Source organism: Balaenoptera ricei, chromosome 19 (genome assembly GCF_028023285.1).
Source record: "Balaenoptera ricei isolate mBalRic1 chromosome 19, mBalRic1.hap2, whole genome shotgun sequence".
In the NCBI taxonomy this organism is placed as follows: Eukaryota; Metazoa; Chordata; class Mammalia; order Artiodactyla; family Balaenopteridae; genus Balaenoptera; species Balaenoptera ricei.
The window spans coordinates 8,270,242-8,289,242 of record NC_082657.1 but is presented as its reverse complement, the minus strand read 5'-3'; the positions used below and the strand labels follow the sequence as shown (position 1 = coordinate 8,289,242).

General features: G+C 40.4%; 1 protein-coding gene across 1 annotated transcript in view; it reads right to left on the bottom strand.

Moving 5' to 3' along the window:
• Positions 1-1,640: 1,640 nt before the first annotated feature.
• The window catches only part of SULT2A1 (sulfotransferase family 2A member 1), a 31,045-nt gene continuing 13,684 nt past the window's right edge, over positions 1,641-19,001 (bottom strand). Inside the window, 5 exon segments of the mRNA XM_059905457.1 lie at positions 1,641-1,755; positions 5,608-5,783; positions 7,482-7,576; positions 13,055-13,150; positions 13,524-13,554. Of these exon segments, the coding sequence (XP_059761440.1) occupies positions 1,641-1,755; positions 5,608-5,783; positions 7,482-7,576; positions 13,055-13,150; positions 13,524-13,554 (513 nt within the window).

The following is a 19,001-nucleotide window of genomic DNA, read 5'->3' as shown; positions in this document are numbered from 1 at the left end:
CATGGTCCTCTGGTAAACACTGTTTCCTACAGAGCCAGGGAGTGTTATCCCCGCCTTTGGTTTTACCAAACGCTGTAGGAATATCTCTCATCTTTTCTCTCTGCACCTCTGTCTCCCCATCAACCTCTTCCTCTACCGCCTCCCTGTGGCCTCCCTGGCCCCTGAGTCTCCCCACAGCCGGTTCTCTGACCCTGTCCTGGTCCCATTTAGCAAATGCTCCAATCCTCTTAGGCCAGGCCAACCTCAGCAGAGCAGAGAGAGAATTAGATCAGATTTGGTAGGGGGACACTCACGTGACAGGCTCTGGGGTGGAGTGCTGGGGGGAAGGGAGAGGCAGACTGCCAGGATATAATGAAAGCCCCTCTTGCTTATCCCACAGATTCTGGTGGGAATGTACACACACAAAACCACTGAAACCCCACCCACTCAAACCCTGACATTGTAGCGGAGGGCAGGGAGGACCTAATTTTCCGTCTCTTCCAGGAGAAGGAGCTGAGGTGGGGAAGTCCCTATGGGCATTCTGGGGACAGGGGAGGAGGGAGATAAGATTCAGATTCACCCTGGGCAGGGGGGAGGGAGAGTGGTGCCCCAAAGGATCCTCCCACCCCCTCTGAATCCAGGAATCTTTGCCATCACCTGGGAGGCTCTCCTGGGCTCTATTCCACCTCCCCTCCACAATCTCAGGCTGTGTCCTGACCATCCTTAAAGGAAGCCCTTGGCAACCACCATCCTGCTTTCTCTTTCTATGAGTTTGACTATTTTAGATTCCTCATACAAGTAGAATCATGCACTATTTCTCCTTCCATCTAACTTATTTCACTTATCCTGATGTCCTTCGGGTTCATCCACATTTTCACAATTGGCAGAATATCTTTCTTCTTTAAGACTGAGTAATATGCCATTGTTTGTATATACCACATTTTCTTTAGCCACTTACCTGTCGAACATTCTCCAGGTTAGACTATAGGTTAGGCTAAAGCAGTGTTTTAAATAGGGAAAAACTGGCATGGAAGATATCCAAATTCGTCTGCAGGAGAATGGGTAACTACATTATAAATCTCAATACCTAATACTGAGCTAGTTATATAATCAACATGCAGTGACACCCAAATATAAAATACTGAGTGGAAATATAATTTGATGAATGCATTATACAGTATGCCATTTTTCTAAGTGAAAAAAAGCCTCTATAAATACATAAATATATTGCTTATGGTCAAACACCACATAGTAAGAGAATAATGCTAGTTTGGGAATTATATACTTCAAAGTCATAAGAATAATAAATTGGAGAGATACAGGCAATGGAAAGAGAAGGAGCCTTAACTGCTCCATAATTTTATTTCTCCATTTTATTAAAAACTGACATAATTTGAGGTAATACTTATATTATTTCTTTACCACTCTGTACGAATGAAATGAAACATTATAAACATTTTTTAAAAACTGGGATGCCACAACGTGAACTAGGGGTACTCTGATAATTTTTAACAGTCAAGTCATCAAAGATGCAGAGATTTGATAATTCAAGGCTCCAGGATGAAATAACAGGTTTTATGCAATTACCGCCAGTCATTCACATGTATAAGGACAGGAGAACAAATATCAATCTCCATATAAGATCTAGAAGTTTTGGAACATTATTCCCATGGGAACAGCTATTGCGGAAGATCTGTTATCTTCTCCTGGAATATTTTATCAAAGGTTTCAGCTTGGGCCACCATGAAGTAATTTTTCCAGTCTCCAGTAATGCCTGACAAACATAAGATAGAGAGTCAGATCAGATCTAGGGGTAGGTCTGAAGACCTCAATACATATCTTCCTGGATCTATTTCTTCTGTCTACTTGACATGGAAATTGTAGCTAATATAGCAGAATGACCAGTGGTTCATTGGTAGGCTTTTATACTGCCTGACAGTCATACCCATTGACACCTCTGCCTGCTTGGAAACAATTTCCTACATTCTCCTCTCCCCCAACTCATCTTGTATATAATTCATCAGCAATAATGCAGCCTCTATCTTCTGATACAACCAGTACTCTAGCCACTTTTTGCAACCTCTATTTCTACCACCTTGGTCCAAGCCAACGTCATTTCTCACCTGGGTTATTGTATTAGACATCTAGCTAGTCTCTCGGTTTTTGATCATTCTCCTTTATAAGTTATTCTTAGCATGACAGCCATATTGATCCCTTGAGAAGCTAAGCCAGATCGTGTCACTTCCTGGTCAAATTCTCTAAGGACTCCTGTTTTCACTCAGTGAAAGTGCTTATGGCATTCTCTGTGGCTTCAGGTGATTTGGTCCCCTGTCATTTCTCTGACTTCATCTCCTATGACCATCCACTTTCTTGTTCCACTCCGTCACAGTGAGTCTTCTGATGCTGCCTCAGACATGCTAGGTGTTCCCCCACCTCAGACTACTTGCATTTCATGTTCCTTCTTCCTGGAGTGCTATTCTCTCAGATATATCCATGTCTCTCTCATTTGCTTCTTCAAATCTTTTCTCCAATGGAAACTTCTCAGTGATGGTCTCTGTCACCACCCAGTTTAGAACTGTAAATCCCCATCCTTGCCGTATTTTACTTCATAACACTTATCATGTATGATATGCTATATGTATTTCCTCTGTGTACATGGGTATATGGTATGTATCTCCAATATATGTAAGTTTTAGAAATTCACAAGTTTTTCTTTTTAAATTACCAAAGACAGTGTTTTGAAGAGTCATAGACACATAGTAGGTACTCAAATATTTGTTGAAAGCACGACTAAAAGAATGAGGAATGTACTACTATTAACTCCATTTTACCGATGAGGAAAAAAAGACCTGGAGAAGTCATACTTAGAAATTGATGGATGTTGGGAATTCCCTAGCAGTTCAGAGGTTAGGACTCGGTGATTTCACTGCCGTGGGCCCGGGTTCGATCCCTGGTTGGGGAACTAAGATCCTGTAAGCTGCATGGCGTGGCCAAAAATCAAAACAAAACAAAACAAGAAAGAAATTGATGGATGTGGATTTGAAGCCAAAGATTTTGACTCCAGAAGCCATACTCTTAATTGTATGATTATATTATTATTTTATATATCATATAAATTAATATGTATGTATCATAGTAATATATTAACTAAATCAATATGTTAATTAAATTAATATATAACATATAACAATGATAATTATATACAAGTTAATAATATATGAATATAAATTATATCCTCTTATATGCACAGAAGTATTACAACAGAATGTTTAATAAGTAATTGATGCCCTATATACACTTTACTCTCATGTTCATCATTACCTTCATTATTAGAACAATTTTTCATATTATTGATTTCTTATGCTCTGTGTCATCCATAACACACTTGATTCTTGGTAAGGCAGAAGTCCAAAATCTCTGTAACTTCAATACTGTCGCTCCCTATTAAACATCAGTCTAGATGAAAGAATCTAATATTTCTATGCAGGTGTCTCTGTAGTTCTAAATCCTACCCATTTTCAAAATCCTACAAATCTTTCAGATGTTAATTTCTGTTTATGTCTCTCCTTATTCCTTCTCTCTTAAAAATCTCCCCGAGCTCTTGTGTATTCATTTTCTAGGACTGCTGTAACAAGGTACCACAGACTGGGAGGCTTAAACAACAGAAATGTATTTCCTCACAGTTCCGGAGGACAGAAATCAGAGATTGAGGTGTTGACAGAGTTGGTTCCTTCTGAGAGCCCTGAGGGAAGGTCTGTTCCAGGCCTCTCTCCTTGGCATGTAGATGGATGTCATCTTCCTTTGTCTTCACATCGCCTTCCCTCTATATATCTCTATGTCCAAATTTCCTCTTCTTACAAGGATACCAGTCATACTGGATTAGGGCCCACCCTAAAAAATTCATTTTGACTTAATTACCTCTTTAAAGACCTTATCTCCTTATATGGTTACATTCTGAGGTACTGGGGGTTAAAATTCCACATAAAATTCCACATATGAAGGAGATACAATTCATCCTATGAGACTCTGCCTTCTGGCCACCCCACCCCAATTCATGTCCTTCTCGTATGCAAAATACATTCACCCTGTCCCAACAGCCCAGAAGTCTTAACCCATTCTAACATCAGCTCTAAGTCCAAAATCCCATATATGTGTGTGTGTGTGTGTATATATATATATATATATATATATATATATATATATATATATATAATATCTATATCTATCTATCTATCTATCTATCTATCTATCATCTATCTATCTATAGTGTAAATCAAGCATGGGTGAGACTCGAGGTATGATTCATCTGAGGCAAGATTCCTCTCCAGCTGTGAACCTGTGAAACCAAACAAGCTGTCTGCTTCCAAGATACAATGGTAGGAAAGGCATATGGTAGATATTCCCATTCCAAAATGGAGAAATCAGAGAGAAGAAAAGGATCACGGGTCTCAGGCAAATCCAAAACCTAGCAGAGCAAGTTCCATTAGATTTTTTTTTGATTGTATTTTCTGTTTTATTATTATTATTATTATTTTTAATTTTAATTTTTTGGCTGCATTTGGTCTTTGTTGCTGCATGCAGGCTTCCTCTGATTGTGGCGAGTGGAGGCTTCTCTTGTTGCAGAGCACGGGCTCTAGGTGCGTGGGCTTCAGCAGTTGCAGCACGCAGGCTCAGTAGTTGTGGCGTGCGGGCTCTAGAGTGCAGGCTCAGTAATTGTGGCGTACTTGGGCTCAGTTGCTCCGCGGCATGTGGGATCTTCCCGGACCAGGGATTGAACCTGTGTCCCCTGCATTGGCAGATGGATTCTTAACCCCTGTGTCACCAGGGAAGTCCCCCATTAGATTGCAAGGATTGAGAATAAGCCTCTTTGTCTTGATGCTCTGACCTCCTGGCCCACTGGGGTGGTGGCCCCCTCTGCCCTGGGTAGCAGCCCTCACCTGCTTGAGGTCTTTTGAATCATTTAATTCCTTCCTTCCATGGATCACCATCCTGGATATATCTGAACTATAGGGTTCTGGGAAAATGGGCTCCTCCTACTCCATGCAGTATATACTGTTCATTCATCTTGAGCTCAAGGATATGGACATGATTAATTTTTCATCACAGGGGGCTTTACAATGTCTGATAACAAGACAGTCTCAGCTAAGTGAAAAGCCTCTCCTCCTTCCTTTTTCTAGTTGAGTCATTCTTTACACATTTTGTTGTTGCTGTTGTTCAGGATATTTCTCTATGCTAAATCACCAGTGGGGTAGCACCAACATGACCTTCCCCAATCCTGTCCTTATTTTCCAGCTCAATCACAGCTGGTGAGTTGGCAAGAGTAGTGGATTAATCTGGTTACTGCTTGTAGAATAGATATCTTTCATGTCAAATTCTGAGGAGAGAGAATTTGAATGACCTTGCATAAGACTGATGACCATGCCAGGTCTAATAAACTTTCTCCAAGTGCCTGCAGACCACATCAGTACTATAATAAGAGACTCCCTGATAAGGGCTTATATGAGAAGTTCCCAAGTGATGAGCAATTCAAACAGTCCCTCCTTCCAATGGTTAGTGCCCTATTGTAAGCACAAGAATACCCTCTACATATTCTGATACATTTTGAAGGTAGAACATTTTCTTTTATCTTTTCTCAAAAGAATTCCATTCTCCTATAAAAACTGATCCTTCAGGAGGGAAATATTGGACATATTGTTTTCTTTCATGACCTGGAAGGAACTGTTTTTGGAGAATGAGTTCAGTTCTTCTGGTTCTAGTTTCTTACCCAGGAACTGGCAGATCTTCTCTGCAGTGCTTCTTGTGTCCTAGAAGAAGAGAAAATAAGAGAGAGATTATATGAAAGAGAAAGAACATAGAAAAGGAGATGAGAAGGAGGAAATAGCAGAATGAGGAGGAGGAGAGGGAAGAGGAAAAGAGAAAAAAATGTAGAGACGTGAGTAGGGATTGAATTGGATGTGACCAGGAGGAAGAAATGGGAAAAGGTAAAGAAGGAGCACAAAGTATACAAAAGATGGAAAGATCATGATGGATTTCCCAGTATAGTTGAATTCAGGACAACTCAACACTAAAATACTGGGTTTTCTAAAGAGGCTTTAGAAGGGCTTCTAGACGATTATGATGAGGATTAGGCAGGAGAGTTTCAGGGAGAACTTGACAAAGATTTAAGGAATCGATTTCAAATCATGGCTATGTGCTCAAATAATACTGTTTTCCATAGCTAACATTTGAATAATAGAAGAGAGCTTTACCATATCTTCTTATTTATTATCTCAGTAATTAGTACTTGGCACATGATCCTGGGAGATTGTGATAAGAAAACAGATTTTATAACCAGAAAGGCTTTGCTTTGAATCAGAGACTTTCCTCTTAGAGCTATAATGCTTTAATTTTTTTTCTTTTTTCCATGAGCCTTCCATATGATCTAACAAGAAAATACACAACTGTAAAAAGACAAAAAAGAACAAAACAAAACAAAAATCCTAATAAAAACATTAAAAAAAAAGAAACACAAAAATAAAAAAGAACAAAAAAACACCAAAAAAAAGAAAAAAGAAGGAAAAAGAAAACAACAACAACAAAACAAACAAAACATGTTAAAAAACCCCAAAAAACAAACAAACAAAAAAAAAAAAGAAAGAAAAGGGAAAGAAAGAAAACACACAACTGTAGAGATTATTAGAGTAAAAGTTCATTTTGCGGCTTGAAAGCATAATTACAGGAAGGTATGGGACCATGTACCTGAGGTAGCTAAACTTGTTACAAAAGTCTCCTTGGTAAAAATGAAATTCATGTGGAGGCCATAGAGGATTGAACAGAAGTGGCCAGAAGAAGATGATGGAAAGTAACTTTTCTCAGATAGAAGCAAAAGCTGGTGTTTGTGTTATTTTCTCTTTTCTCCAAGATACCACTAATAGGTAAAGTTCTTCTTCCTATGGTTTCATCACCTTTATTGGTTTTGAACATCATAAGACAGCTTTTCCTGCCCATCCCTCGTCAGTCCAGTACTTGGCCTCAGAATAATCACACAGATTGATTTTATGACTTAATTTTTCTCTTATCAGTCAATCTGGTATGTCAGACAGCTGAACACATCTCTGTGTTCAACCAAACTTGCTTCTACCCATTCCTGTCTTCTTTCTCAGACCCCTCCTACCACTAGGTTATCAGCAGCATCATGCAACTTACCTCTAGAAATTATAGAACCAGTTGCCAGTGTGAGCACAAGCTATTGTACTCTGTCTCAGTGCATGGAAAAAGCCCTTTGGTTGTTGAAAGGTGAGATAAGGAAGAACACATGAAGAAAGAGAACATGGAACTTAGGAAGTGTCAACCAGAATTAGGACAATGAAGACCACGTCACTATTCTCACTCCTAATGACCATTCACAAGGCTAAACTTTGACTGAGAAGGTGGAAGAGAGACATATAGAGGAATGGAGGGAAGTTAGAGGGAGTGAAGACAGTGGTGAGAGAGAGTGTGCTGTGTATAAGGACAATAGTTACCCATTTCATCTCTTCATAACTCCGTATCAGGAAGTTCTCCTTGTCTCTCATGGACATCCAGCCACAAGCATGGTTAAACCATGATCCATATGGCAGTGCATAGGGGGGGAGGCAGAAAGAGTGAGTGGATTACAAACTCTACGAAAGCAGGGATCCATATATTATGGTCACTCTTGTGGGCACAATTGCCAGCACAATGCAGGGCACATTTGGTCTTGCTATAAGTATTATCCAACATCATACATTTGCCCTTTAACAAGCCTAGTTCATTTGGAGCAGGTTTTGTACCCAGTTTTCAAGGGTCTCTAAGGAGATCTTGTCCAGAGAACCATGTGGCCTGAGGAGTTCTTGCTGCCTTTCATTTGTTCAGCATTTAGAATTTTTGGTTGCTAGGTATATTCTCATAGCACTTGCCTTTTCTTTTTTTTTTCCCCTCTCTCTTCTTGCCTTCGTTTCTGCTGTTGTAATTATTATTCCTTTGGAAACTATCTCTTTCCTCTGGTTTAAGATTTTCTTTCCTTTTTTCTACCACAGCTTTCCTAGAGGCTAGGTGAAGATTTATTTGTAATAATTCTTTGTGAGGCTAGGTGTGGTTCTTCAAACGGAGATTTCATAAATGAGGAAGTACTCAGGCATGTTTTCTTGAAAATTGCTCTTCCCAGTATTTTATATTGTCTTCCTGGGAGGTAAAATTTCTCACTCTATCCTCTGTATCTTAACTATTTTATACTTTCAAATGGCTGTCTACCATGCCTGAACCTTTCTTAACTCCAGATTGTAGTGGGAATTTATTATCAGCTGAGAATTCTACTCAGTTAAGCTATCATTCAAGAATGAGCATAACATAAATATATTTTTAGCCAAAACATGGACCTAACTATGTGTGGTGGTGAATGGCTTAATTATCTTGATCTTGGTAATCATTACATAATTTATATGTATATCAAATAATCACTTTTAAATATATACAATTATATTTGTCAATTTTCTCAATAATGTTTAAAAATAACATTTTTGAATAATTATATTTAAAATTAAGAACAAGGCAAGTATTACCACTATCATCACTTCTATTTAATATTGTCTCAGAACCCTGGCCAATGAGATAGGAGAAAAAAGTAAAGACTATATATATATATATATATATATATATATATATATATAAAATGAAGATAACAGTCTTTACTTAAAGGATATATTTATACTTCATAGAAAATCAAAGAGAACCTACAGGGAAGCAATTAGAGTTAAGAAGAGGGTTCATTCAGGTTGGTAAATACCCAATCAACATTCAAAGTTGGTTACATTCCCCCAAATCAGGCACAAACAACTGGGAAATATAATTTTAAGATGTCATCAACCTAAGAAGAAATGAAATACATCTAAAAAAGAGTTGCAGGCTTTTTATAGAAAAAACTTGTAAAAGATCATATAAGACATTAAAAAGGCTTTAGATGAAAGAAGAGATAAACAGTGTCTATAAATGAAGAGAGAAACTAAATAAAATATGCCAATCATCCACTAATTATTCTGTAAAATTATTAAAATGACAATCATAAAAATACTGACAATGAATGTCACTGAGAGCTGGAGTAATAGAAACTCTCATATACTATTTGCAGGAATATAAGTTGATCCAATCGTTCTGGAAAATAGTTTGATATTATCTTTTAAAATGGAAAATTCATATTCGCTTAGCAGTTCCACACTCAGGTATAAAAACCAGAAAGAAAGTCTGTACCACATGTACCAGAGAAACATTATTCTTAACAGCCCCCAAATTGAAACATTTCCTTTAATTCCTAACTTTGGACCTATAAAGTGTTGGGAGAAGCATTTGGCAAAAAACTAATGGCTTCAGCAATGTTTGCAAACAGCAATTACAGTTCATTCGTTTTGATTCTCCCCTTGGCCAAACCTAACTTAACATGCTGCTAGTATTGTCTTCCTTGAGAGGTGGGACCCAGAGCAGAGGACCATATAGGCTATGAGAACATGCTTGAGATCTTTTGCATAGAGAATTCTAGTGTTCAAGCTTCCCAGAACACGGGTGACGATCTTGAGTTGCAAGCTACAGGAGTCCTACAGATTCCTTACATTGCTGGGGAGGAAATGTATCCAGAGCAGGGGACCCCCTAAGGCTTTTTTTTTTTAATAAATAAATCTGTGTATATATTAATACACAACTACTCTATATATATAATGAGATTTTTTCCCATTTACCAACAATATTGGACCGCAATATTCTTTTGTAATATTGTGATGTATACTAAATATATATTTTAGTCTCTGTCGTTGGCTCCTGGCTCACAACTCCCCAAACCCTTAGAATTTCCTAATCCATAACAGCAATGGGAGCGTCTTTTGTTATAGTATTTGGTTTTTTGTCCTCAGTTTTCTAAATTTCTTCAGAGCCATAAAGGTGAAATTTCTCCAGAGCCATAAAGGTGAAATGGGTGTCTTGATATTCATAATAAACACCTTTCAACCACAACGGACTTCATGTTAATGAGGTGGCTTTAACTGACTTTGTTAATGAGATGACTTTTGGAAATCCTCTAAAGATGGGGGCACTGGTTGCCTGGGAAACCAACCCTGATTAGAAGGCTGGAACTTTCAGCCCCACACCTTGAATTCTGGGGAGGGGAGAGGGGCTGGAGGTTGAGTCAATCACCAGTGGGCAATGATTTAATCAATTATGCTTATGTAATGAAGCCTCCATAAAAACCTAAAAGGATGGGGGGGTTCAGAGAGCTTCTATGTTGGTGAACCAGGATACAGCCAAAGGCTGCCTAGCCAGGTCCAAACTCTTGAGTACAGAAGCTCTTTTGTTTGGGTCCTATGTATCTCTCCATCCAGCTGTTGATTTTCTTTAATATCCTTTGTAATAAACTGATAATCTCATAAGTGAACTGGTTTCCTGAGTTCTATGAGCCACTAGCAAATTAATCACACCCAAGCTGGGGGGTCATGGGAACCTCTGATTTATATCCAGTTGGTCAGAAGCACAGACAACCTGGGTTTGTGACTGGCATCTGAAGTAAGGACAGTCTTGTGGGACTGAGCCCTTAACCTGCGGAATCTGATGCTTTCTCTGGGTAGATAGTATCAGAATTGAGTTGAATTGTAGGACACCCAGCTCGTGTCGGGAGAAATGTGGGGAAAATAAAACGCATACCACATATCAGAATTGGTGTCAGGATTGTATCCTACCTTGGAAAAGAAGCTTTCTGTATTTGTATCTATGCTTCAGTTCTTCTCTCCTAGAAAAACATTCTCACTTTCTCTATATCTTGTGTTCTCAGCTCATCTATCACAATTTGCTCAAACATGGGCCAAAGGCACTTGACCTTGATATGAAATTTATAACTTCCCCTTTTACAATGGAAATGTTTTTTGAACAGATTTTTGAAAAGATATAACAGGGAATTCCCTGGAAGTCCAGTGGTTAGGAATGGCGCTTTCACTGTGATGGCCTGGGTTCAATCCCTGGTCAGGGAACTAAGGTCTGGGACCAGCTGGTATCTGTGAATCAGCCTTGAAGTTCATGCTGGAATCATCCATGTAGACAAAAGGGTCTGTCTGGGAATTCTCTTGGGCTATTTTGTTCATCAGGGGTGCTGACATCTGGCAAGGAAAGCCTGCCATGAATTCCCTTGGAGTGCCCATTTTCCAGCCCTCTTGATGTGTCTCTCTGGAAATGCAGTTCCTTTAGTGTCCTAAGGCTTTGTTATCATGTATAATCCAGAACTCTGCTACAAGACCCAAGGTCCAGAGCAGACACTCTGTTGCTTGGGTCTAAGGTCAATATTTCCTGGGACTTAAATTTCCAAGATTTCTTCATTGGTATGTGGAAGAGGGTTAAAATCGACTTTCTGCAGGGCTACAGACAAGTCAGGATATTGGTATTAGTTGATAGCAATAAAGACTTTGGTATTGGTAGTTCTTGATTGGATAAGAAATAGGCCCGTGTGGGATTTTTAGGGCACAAATAAGCAAGATATTGGGACAGTGGTAAGGTTTACAGGATATGTCTTCATCACCCACCACTATTGATTGGACTTTCCTGGATTCCTGGTGAGAGCTGAAGCACAATCCAGTCTACTTTATACACCAAATGGCAAGATCAAATATAGCATTGAAGGGGGGGGTGTTCTCTTCATGTCTGGGTTTCCATCATGTAGTTTAACTGTTGCTCTTTTTCTGAAAGAGTAGCTTGACGCTAAGCAGTAGATAGGGCTGAAAAGTTCACCCAGGATCAGTTCAATAAGAAATATGACCTCCAACTTTTGAAGATTGGACTTCAGTGCTGGGCAAAAAAAGTCAGGGAACGTGAACTGTTCAATATAGAACAGACGATTGCAACATAGCCTAGAAGGGTCAAAGAACATGCAGATGAGGACACCAATAAAGATTCTGTAATGTTACTCTAGGTGAGAAGTAACAGTGGCTCTGGTTAATAAAGCACCGATAGAAGGGGTGGAAAATAAATACTCATTAACAAAGGTGTATTAGCTGGTTACTATGTGGCAAACACCACTCTAGTGCAGGGAGTCAACAATGAACAACTCAAAGAACTTACAGTTTAGTGGGGAGACACATGGAATAAACAAATAAATAGAATACATACTCATTGGTGATGAGTACTAAGGGGGAAAAAAAGATAAAACGATAGAGATGGGGAGAGATGCTATTTTATATAGTGTTGAAAAGGGTGACTTCCCTAAATACAAGACCAGAATGAAGATATTAGTCAGGGTTGTGAGACTTGGATAATAATTAGATAAAGGAAAATGGTGAGGGGCATGAGGGATGGGAAAAAGGTGACACTTGTTAAATGTCAGAATCATGGTAGCCTTTGGGTTAGGAGTGGTTCTATTTGTCGAATAAGTTAAACCTGCAATAGGAGAAGTTTGAGATATGGGGGGAAATGTGTTCAATTTTGAGCATATTGAATTAGAGTTATCGATGGCTCTCTCCAGTTAAGATGTCCATTAGCTGTTAGAGAAACAGGTCTGAAGCCAGGGAGATATATCACAGCTGAGATATCAGACTCATCACATAGTTTTGAGAAAAACTGCAAAATTTCAAGTATCTGAGAATGCCTAGAAATTCTACATAATTAAAAGTATAGAGATCCTACGGCAATGCATACATTTTGAGACAGAGAGGACAAGAGAATTAAGGGAGTTTTAGAAAGATGCATCTGAAAAATGGTGGAAAGTCAGGACTGTATTGTCCAGGAAGCCAATGAAAGCTGACTTTCAGAAAGCCACAAATTAGGAGAGTAGAGGAGAAGATTATGAGTGCTCTGTGTTAGTATTAGAGAGGTCCTAGAGACTCAGAAAATAGCTAGAATAGTTTCTGATGGGGCAAGCATAAAGGTTGGCTGAGGTTCTGCTGCTTTGCAAGATAGTTATGTGGACTTGGAAAATTTGGGTTCCAAGGTGATGGAGCCTTATAACCACGCGTTGGTGAGATGTAGAGACATCAAGTTGGGTTAAAAAAAAAGAAAAAAGAGGTCTGATAAAGCAGTCTGGTAACCCCAGCTTCCATATTTTATATTCACTCACCATTTGCTTGGATGAACCATTCAAAATATTGTTCCAGGGACTCTGGTCTCTTAACAAATGTTGCAATCCTCCAGAAAAAATAACCAGACACAAAAAACATCTCTGGGATTTCTTTTTTTTTTTTTTTTTTTTTAATAAGAGGAATTTTCCCATTCATTTTTTTTTAATTAATAGCTACTTTATTTATTTAATTAATTAATTTATTTATGGCTGTGTTGGGTCTTCGTTTCTGTGCGAGGGCTTTCTCTAGTTGTGGCAAGCGGGGGCCACTCCTCATCGCGGTGCGTGGGCCTTTCACTATCGCAGCCCCTCCCGTTGCAGGGCACAGGCTCCAGACGCGCAGGCTCAGTAGTTGTGGCTCACGGGCCCACTTGCTCCGCGGCACGTGGGATCTTCCCAGACCAGGGCTCGAACCCGTGTTCCCTGCACCAGCAGGCAGACTCTCAACCACTGCGCCACCAGGGAAGCCCATCTCTGGGATTTCTGATGAGGTAAATCACCTTAAAGAGAAAAATAGGACAATGGAGAATCAATACAGTCATTTTCCAACCTTCTTGATCTTCATAAAAATGGAGAAAAAGCCAATTCCTAGAAAATGCCCTTTAAATATCAATGGATTCTTTTAATAAATTAGTTATTGCATTCATTAATCAAATATGTATTTTAAAGTTCCTACGAACCAGTCACTGGGATGATACTAAGGATATGACAAAGGAAGAGAAAAATATTGTCTTTTCCCTCTGGGATATTATAGTCTACTTATAATGGGAAGCACTGGAAGATTTTAATATGTGAGTGATATTATATTTGTGTACTATAGTTTAAAGATTACTAATAGGAGAATACATTAACAAATTATGCTATCCTTATAGATACACAGCAATATATATCCATACATACACACAACACCATGAATGAATCTCATGGACCTTATTGTTGGGGGAAATCATGGAGGTTTGACCCATTGAGCCATTGACCCGTGAGCTGGACCTAGGCAATTGCAGGCACCTTACCCCTCCCCCCGTCCTTGGAATGCATGTTCCACTTGCCTTCCCTGCACTAGAAGCTGCCTAAAGATATAGCCTTGAGATAGCAATGTGGTGTTGAAACCATCTGGATTTTGTACATGACTCAAGCCAGGTAAAGTCTATATAAACTTTTAAGATTGGGGGAGCAGGTGCAGAAATCAACCCGTCTTGTGGCTGCCTAAGACCTGCCTCATAAGTAAGTTCTCTTGCTTATTAAACCTGCCACCTACCAATCTGGAACGGTCTGCCTCTTTCTTTGATCTCTTCCTGCCCTCTGCATATGCGGTCCAGTTTCAGATTACACCCAGCAAGCTCCTGAGGAGGTTGTGCACCAACAACTATGTTGAGTGAAAGAAGTCAGATGTTCATATGGCATGAGTCTATGTATATGAAGTTCAAGAACAAGCAAAACTAATCTATAGAGTTAAAAGTCAGGAGAGGGACTTCCCTGGTGGTCCAGTGGTTAAGACTTGGCCTTCCAATGCAGGGGGCAAGGGTTCAATCTCTGGTCGGGGAACTAAGATCCCACATGCCTCATGGCCAAAGGGCCAAAGCATAAAACAGAAGCAGTATTGTAACAAATTCAATAAAGCCTTAAAAAAAAAATCCACATTAAAAAAAAAAGTCCAAAAAGAAAAATTAATGGCTATACTTCCTTGTGCTGTACAATGTATCCTTGTTGCTTCACAATCTAATTTAAGCATAAAACATTAAAAAAAAAATCGCAAACCAATTAGCACCTTCCAGGAAATCATGTTTCTAAAAACAATCTGAGATATGCTAGATCCTGGATATTCATGGTCCCTTCTGGGCATCATCTGTCAGCCCCCTGAGAGAGCCATGTGGCTGTTAAGCTCAATAGACAGCTGTATATAGAAAGACATAGTTGTTAGAAAAACCAGCCATGGGCTTCCCTGGTGGCGCAGTGGTTAAGAATCTGCCTGCCATTGCAGGGGACACGGGTTCGAGCCCTGGTTTGGGAAGATCCCACATGCCGCGGAGCAACTAGGCCCGTGAGCCACAATTACTGAGCCTCCGCGTCTGGAGCCTGTGCTCCGCAACAAGAGAGGCTGCGATAGTGAGAGGCCCACGCACCGCGATGAAGAGTGGCCCCCGCTTGCTGCAACTAGAGAAAGCCCTCGCACAGAAACGAAGACCCAACACAGCCAAAAATTAAATAAAAATAAATAAATTAAAAAAAACAAAAACAACAAAAAACTTAACTCACAAGTTTTCAGTCGTGCGTTTTTCTTCAGTTGAGAGTTCCAATGGATAGCGCTGAGTGTGTGATATTCAAGCAAACGCTAATTTATTCTTTTATCCTATCAAGGAAATTGTGCAAGGAAATGCCACACATGTGCTTCAGAGGTGGAGGTATGAAACAGATTCAGTCCCTGATCTCCCTGAACTTCTGAGGGGGACAGATGAGAATGCAGGTCATTTCAAAGTAGCAGGTGAAAACATTGAAGAGGCTGAGGAAGGCCTCAGGGGGGGGTCCCTCGCCCAAGCCTTGTGAGAGAGGTGCCAGGGCTAGAGCAAGCCTTAGACCTCAGTCTGGGCATTGTGGACATTTTGGCCCGGATCATTCTTTGTTGGGCAGGCTGTCCTGTGTACCTATAGCGTGCTTAGCAGTAGTCCTGGCCTCTACCCACTAGATGGCAGTAGCACCCCTTCCCCCAGTTATGACAACCAAAAATGTTCCACATGGCCCCTGGTAGAGAATCAGTGTCTTCGAGGAAGGGATGTGAAAGCTGATATTCTCAAGAATAAGGACAAGTTACCCAGGCAAAGAGGGTGAGCGCCTCTCTGAGGCAGAGAGAAAAGACAGACTATGACCTGGAATTATATTTATAATAGATGCCATCTTCCAAATGGACACATATTTCCATCTTTCACGTTCATTATTCTGAATCCTAAAAGCAAGAACATACTGCAATTGCAATAGCAATAATATAAACAACAACAGCAACAATAGCTGGTGTATTTGAGGTCTTCATGCTATTGATTACTAGCCCTCAGTAAGAGAAGGGAGTGGATTTACACATTGGTTGTCTGAATCCAGAATGCGTGCTCTTAATTACAACACTGTAATTATCAGTTTGATCCAACAGGAAAAAAGATAAAGTAACGCATCCTCGGTCACAGAGTTAGAAAGTGACCAAGTTGTGATTCAAAATCTAGTGGGTTTAGATCCCCGTGCTGACTCGTAACTCTGCAAGTGGAATCAGAACACTTCAATGGTAAAAGGTCATGTTTGCAAAGGAACAAGTGACCGTAGGCCGCACCCCGAGGCATGCGGAACTTCCCCAAGAGGGATGGAACCCGACGCGCCTGCAGTGGAAGCACGACGTCTTAACCACCGGACCGCTAGGGAAGTCCAACCCTGGGCTATTTTACAATACTTACTAGTTTAGGAATCAGACAATGTCTTAAATGTCCTTCGATTGTGGAATCAAAGTTGTCAGTGTCCTGCTTATTCATTGGTGCATAACAAACCACCCCCAAACTCACCTTGGAAAAGAGGTTGGCAAATGTTTTTTGAGAAGGACCAGATAGCACTTGTTTTCAGCTTTGAGGGTTATAAAGTTTCCGTTGCTACTACTCACCTCTGCCGTTGTAGCACGAAAGCACCACAGACAATAAATAAATGAGTAAGTGTGGCTGTGTTACCCCAAAAGTTTACTTACAAAAACAAGTCATGGGCCAGATTTGGTTCACAGACTGTTGTTTGCTGACTCCCGGCTTTGAATGCAATCCCATGCTTCTGGGGGTTCACTGGGCTCAACTAAGTGGTTCTCATTTGGAGTCTGTCATCCTGCTGCAGCCAGACGAAACCTGGGCTGCAGTCATCTGAAGCTTCTTCACTTGCATACCTAGCACCAGGTGGCTGGGAGAGCTTGTGCTTGGTTGGGCATCTCTCTCTCTCAAAGATGCCTCTCCACGTGGCTAGCTTGGGCTTCCTCACAGCATGGCGGTCCTGCAGACAGTCAGGCTTTTTAGTGACTGGCTTTACCCAGGGAGAATGTTCCAAGAGACTCAGGTGGAACTTTCAATGCTTCTTGTGATCTGAACTTAGAAATCCCAACCATCTCTTCAGCCTTATTCTATTGGTTAAAACCTAGTCATGGACCCAGCACAGACTTGGGAGGAAGGGACTACACAAAGGAATAAATGCTGGGATGTATGGTTCTTTGGGCACCATCTTTGGCAATGAGCCAGCCGTTTGCTTTTTGAGATAACTTGCTGACTTCCAGATGCTGATATTCTTGTGGCCCAATAAAGATCACACAAACTCAGATTTAATAAGGCCAGGATATAAATATATACCTTTATGTGATCACTGCTTATAACAGAAGGTTTTATACCTTCCCTCAGGTAAATTGTTTACTCCAGCAATCTGAATAGGGTGTTATTGATAAAAATTCACTTGGCTGTGAGGATACTAGTTATTTGATGTTTTTCTCAACGCTTAATGAAGCCCTCAAGGAGTGAAGAGTTGATAGACATGGAGAGAAAGAAACATTTATTCTGGATAATATGTGCGCATTATGGGAGGCTGTGTTAAACCTTAGCCAGGCTAGGTTCAGACAACTCATGGGTCAGCCTCAGGCCCTGGAGCATGGATTTTTCACTCCACACTTTCATCTGTACTCTATCCTAGGTCAGGAGTCCCTGACACTTGTGGTCCAAACTCCACATACGGGCATGTTCCCTTTACAGCAGGGAGTTTCACATTTGGGATTCTGCTAAGTATGTTTGCTTCTACTTTCTACAAGCTGATAAGGAACTATTATCAGGGCATATTGTCATCTAGTTCCCTTCCTCCATGCCTATTGCTCTTTCTGATCCAATAAATAGCATATTTGGGCAGGGCATTCTTACCTGTCTCTACAGTCCAAGCCTGGACATTGTACTCTCTCTCTCTCTCTCTCATCTGCTATAGACACTCGATCTGGATTTGCGGGAGGAGAGAACACAAGTTTCACATAAATTCCATGTCTCAGCCTTTAGTTCTGGCTTCATTTGCTAGAGGAGTCCTGCATCTCTGAGACTTTCAGTAATGGTCCTGGTATCAATGAAAGTGGTACATTTTTCATGTGCCTCCTGACCCTTGTGCACATAACTCCATTGTAGAAGAAAACAGACCCAGTGGTAGGAGTTAAGAACTGGCATTGCCTGGCATTTAGTAACCATTCAATAATGAGGAGTTGCTTTTATAGATGACTCCTATTTCAGTCTCCCATCCCCAGGAAGCACATCCCCTCCAGCTGCCTGGGTAGCTCCTACCCCTTCATAAGGGAAGGGGACAATATGCCCTGTTTCAATCCAGGGTTCCTAATTCATGGGATTTCTTGCAAGAAGCCATAAAAGCATAGACTAGATGAGACAAACAGAATAACTATAGTTTGTTTACCTGACTCTTGACAGGTCAACAGGTGAAGCCAAAGATCAGGGATGCCCAGAACTCAGTCCTCAATCCCCCCAATATCTATTCAGTTTTATGTGTTCTTACTGAACTATTGGTACTAACTTAAGTCCTTTAATATCTACCAGTTGACCCTGACAATGTCAATGATGGTTAGCTAGTCTTATGTGTCACCTTAGCTTGGCAATAGGATCCAGGTGTTTAATCATATGCTAGTTGAGGTGTTGCTACAAAGGCACTTTGTAGATGTGATTAACATCTATAATCAGCTGACTTTCAGTAAAGGAGATAACCCTTGATAACATAGGTAAGCCTGATCTAATCAGTTGGAGGACATAAGGGCAAAAACAGGTTTCTTGGAGAAACCTCAAGACTCAAGATTGTGGCATCAAATCCTCCCGGAGTTTCCAACTTTCTGACCTGCCCTACAGATTTTGGACTTGCTAGCCAAATTGCACGAGCCAATTCTTTAACATCATTCAATCAGTCAATC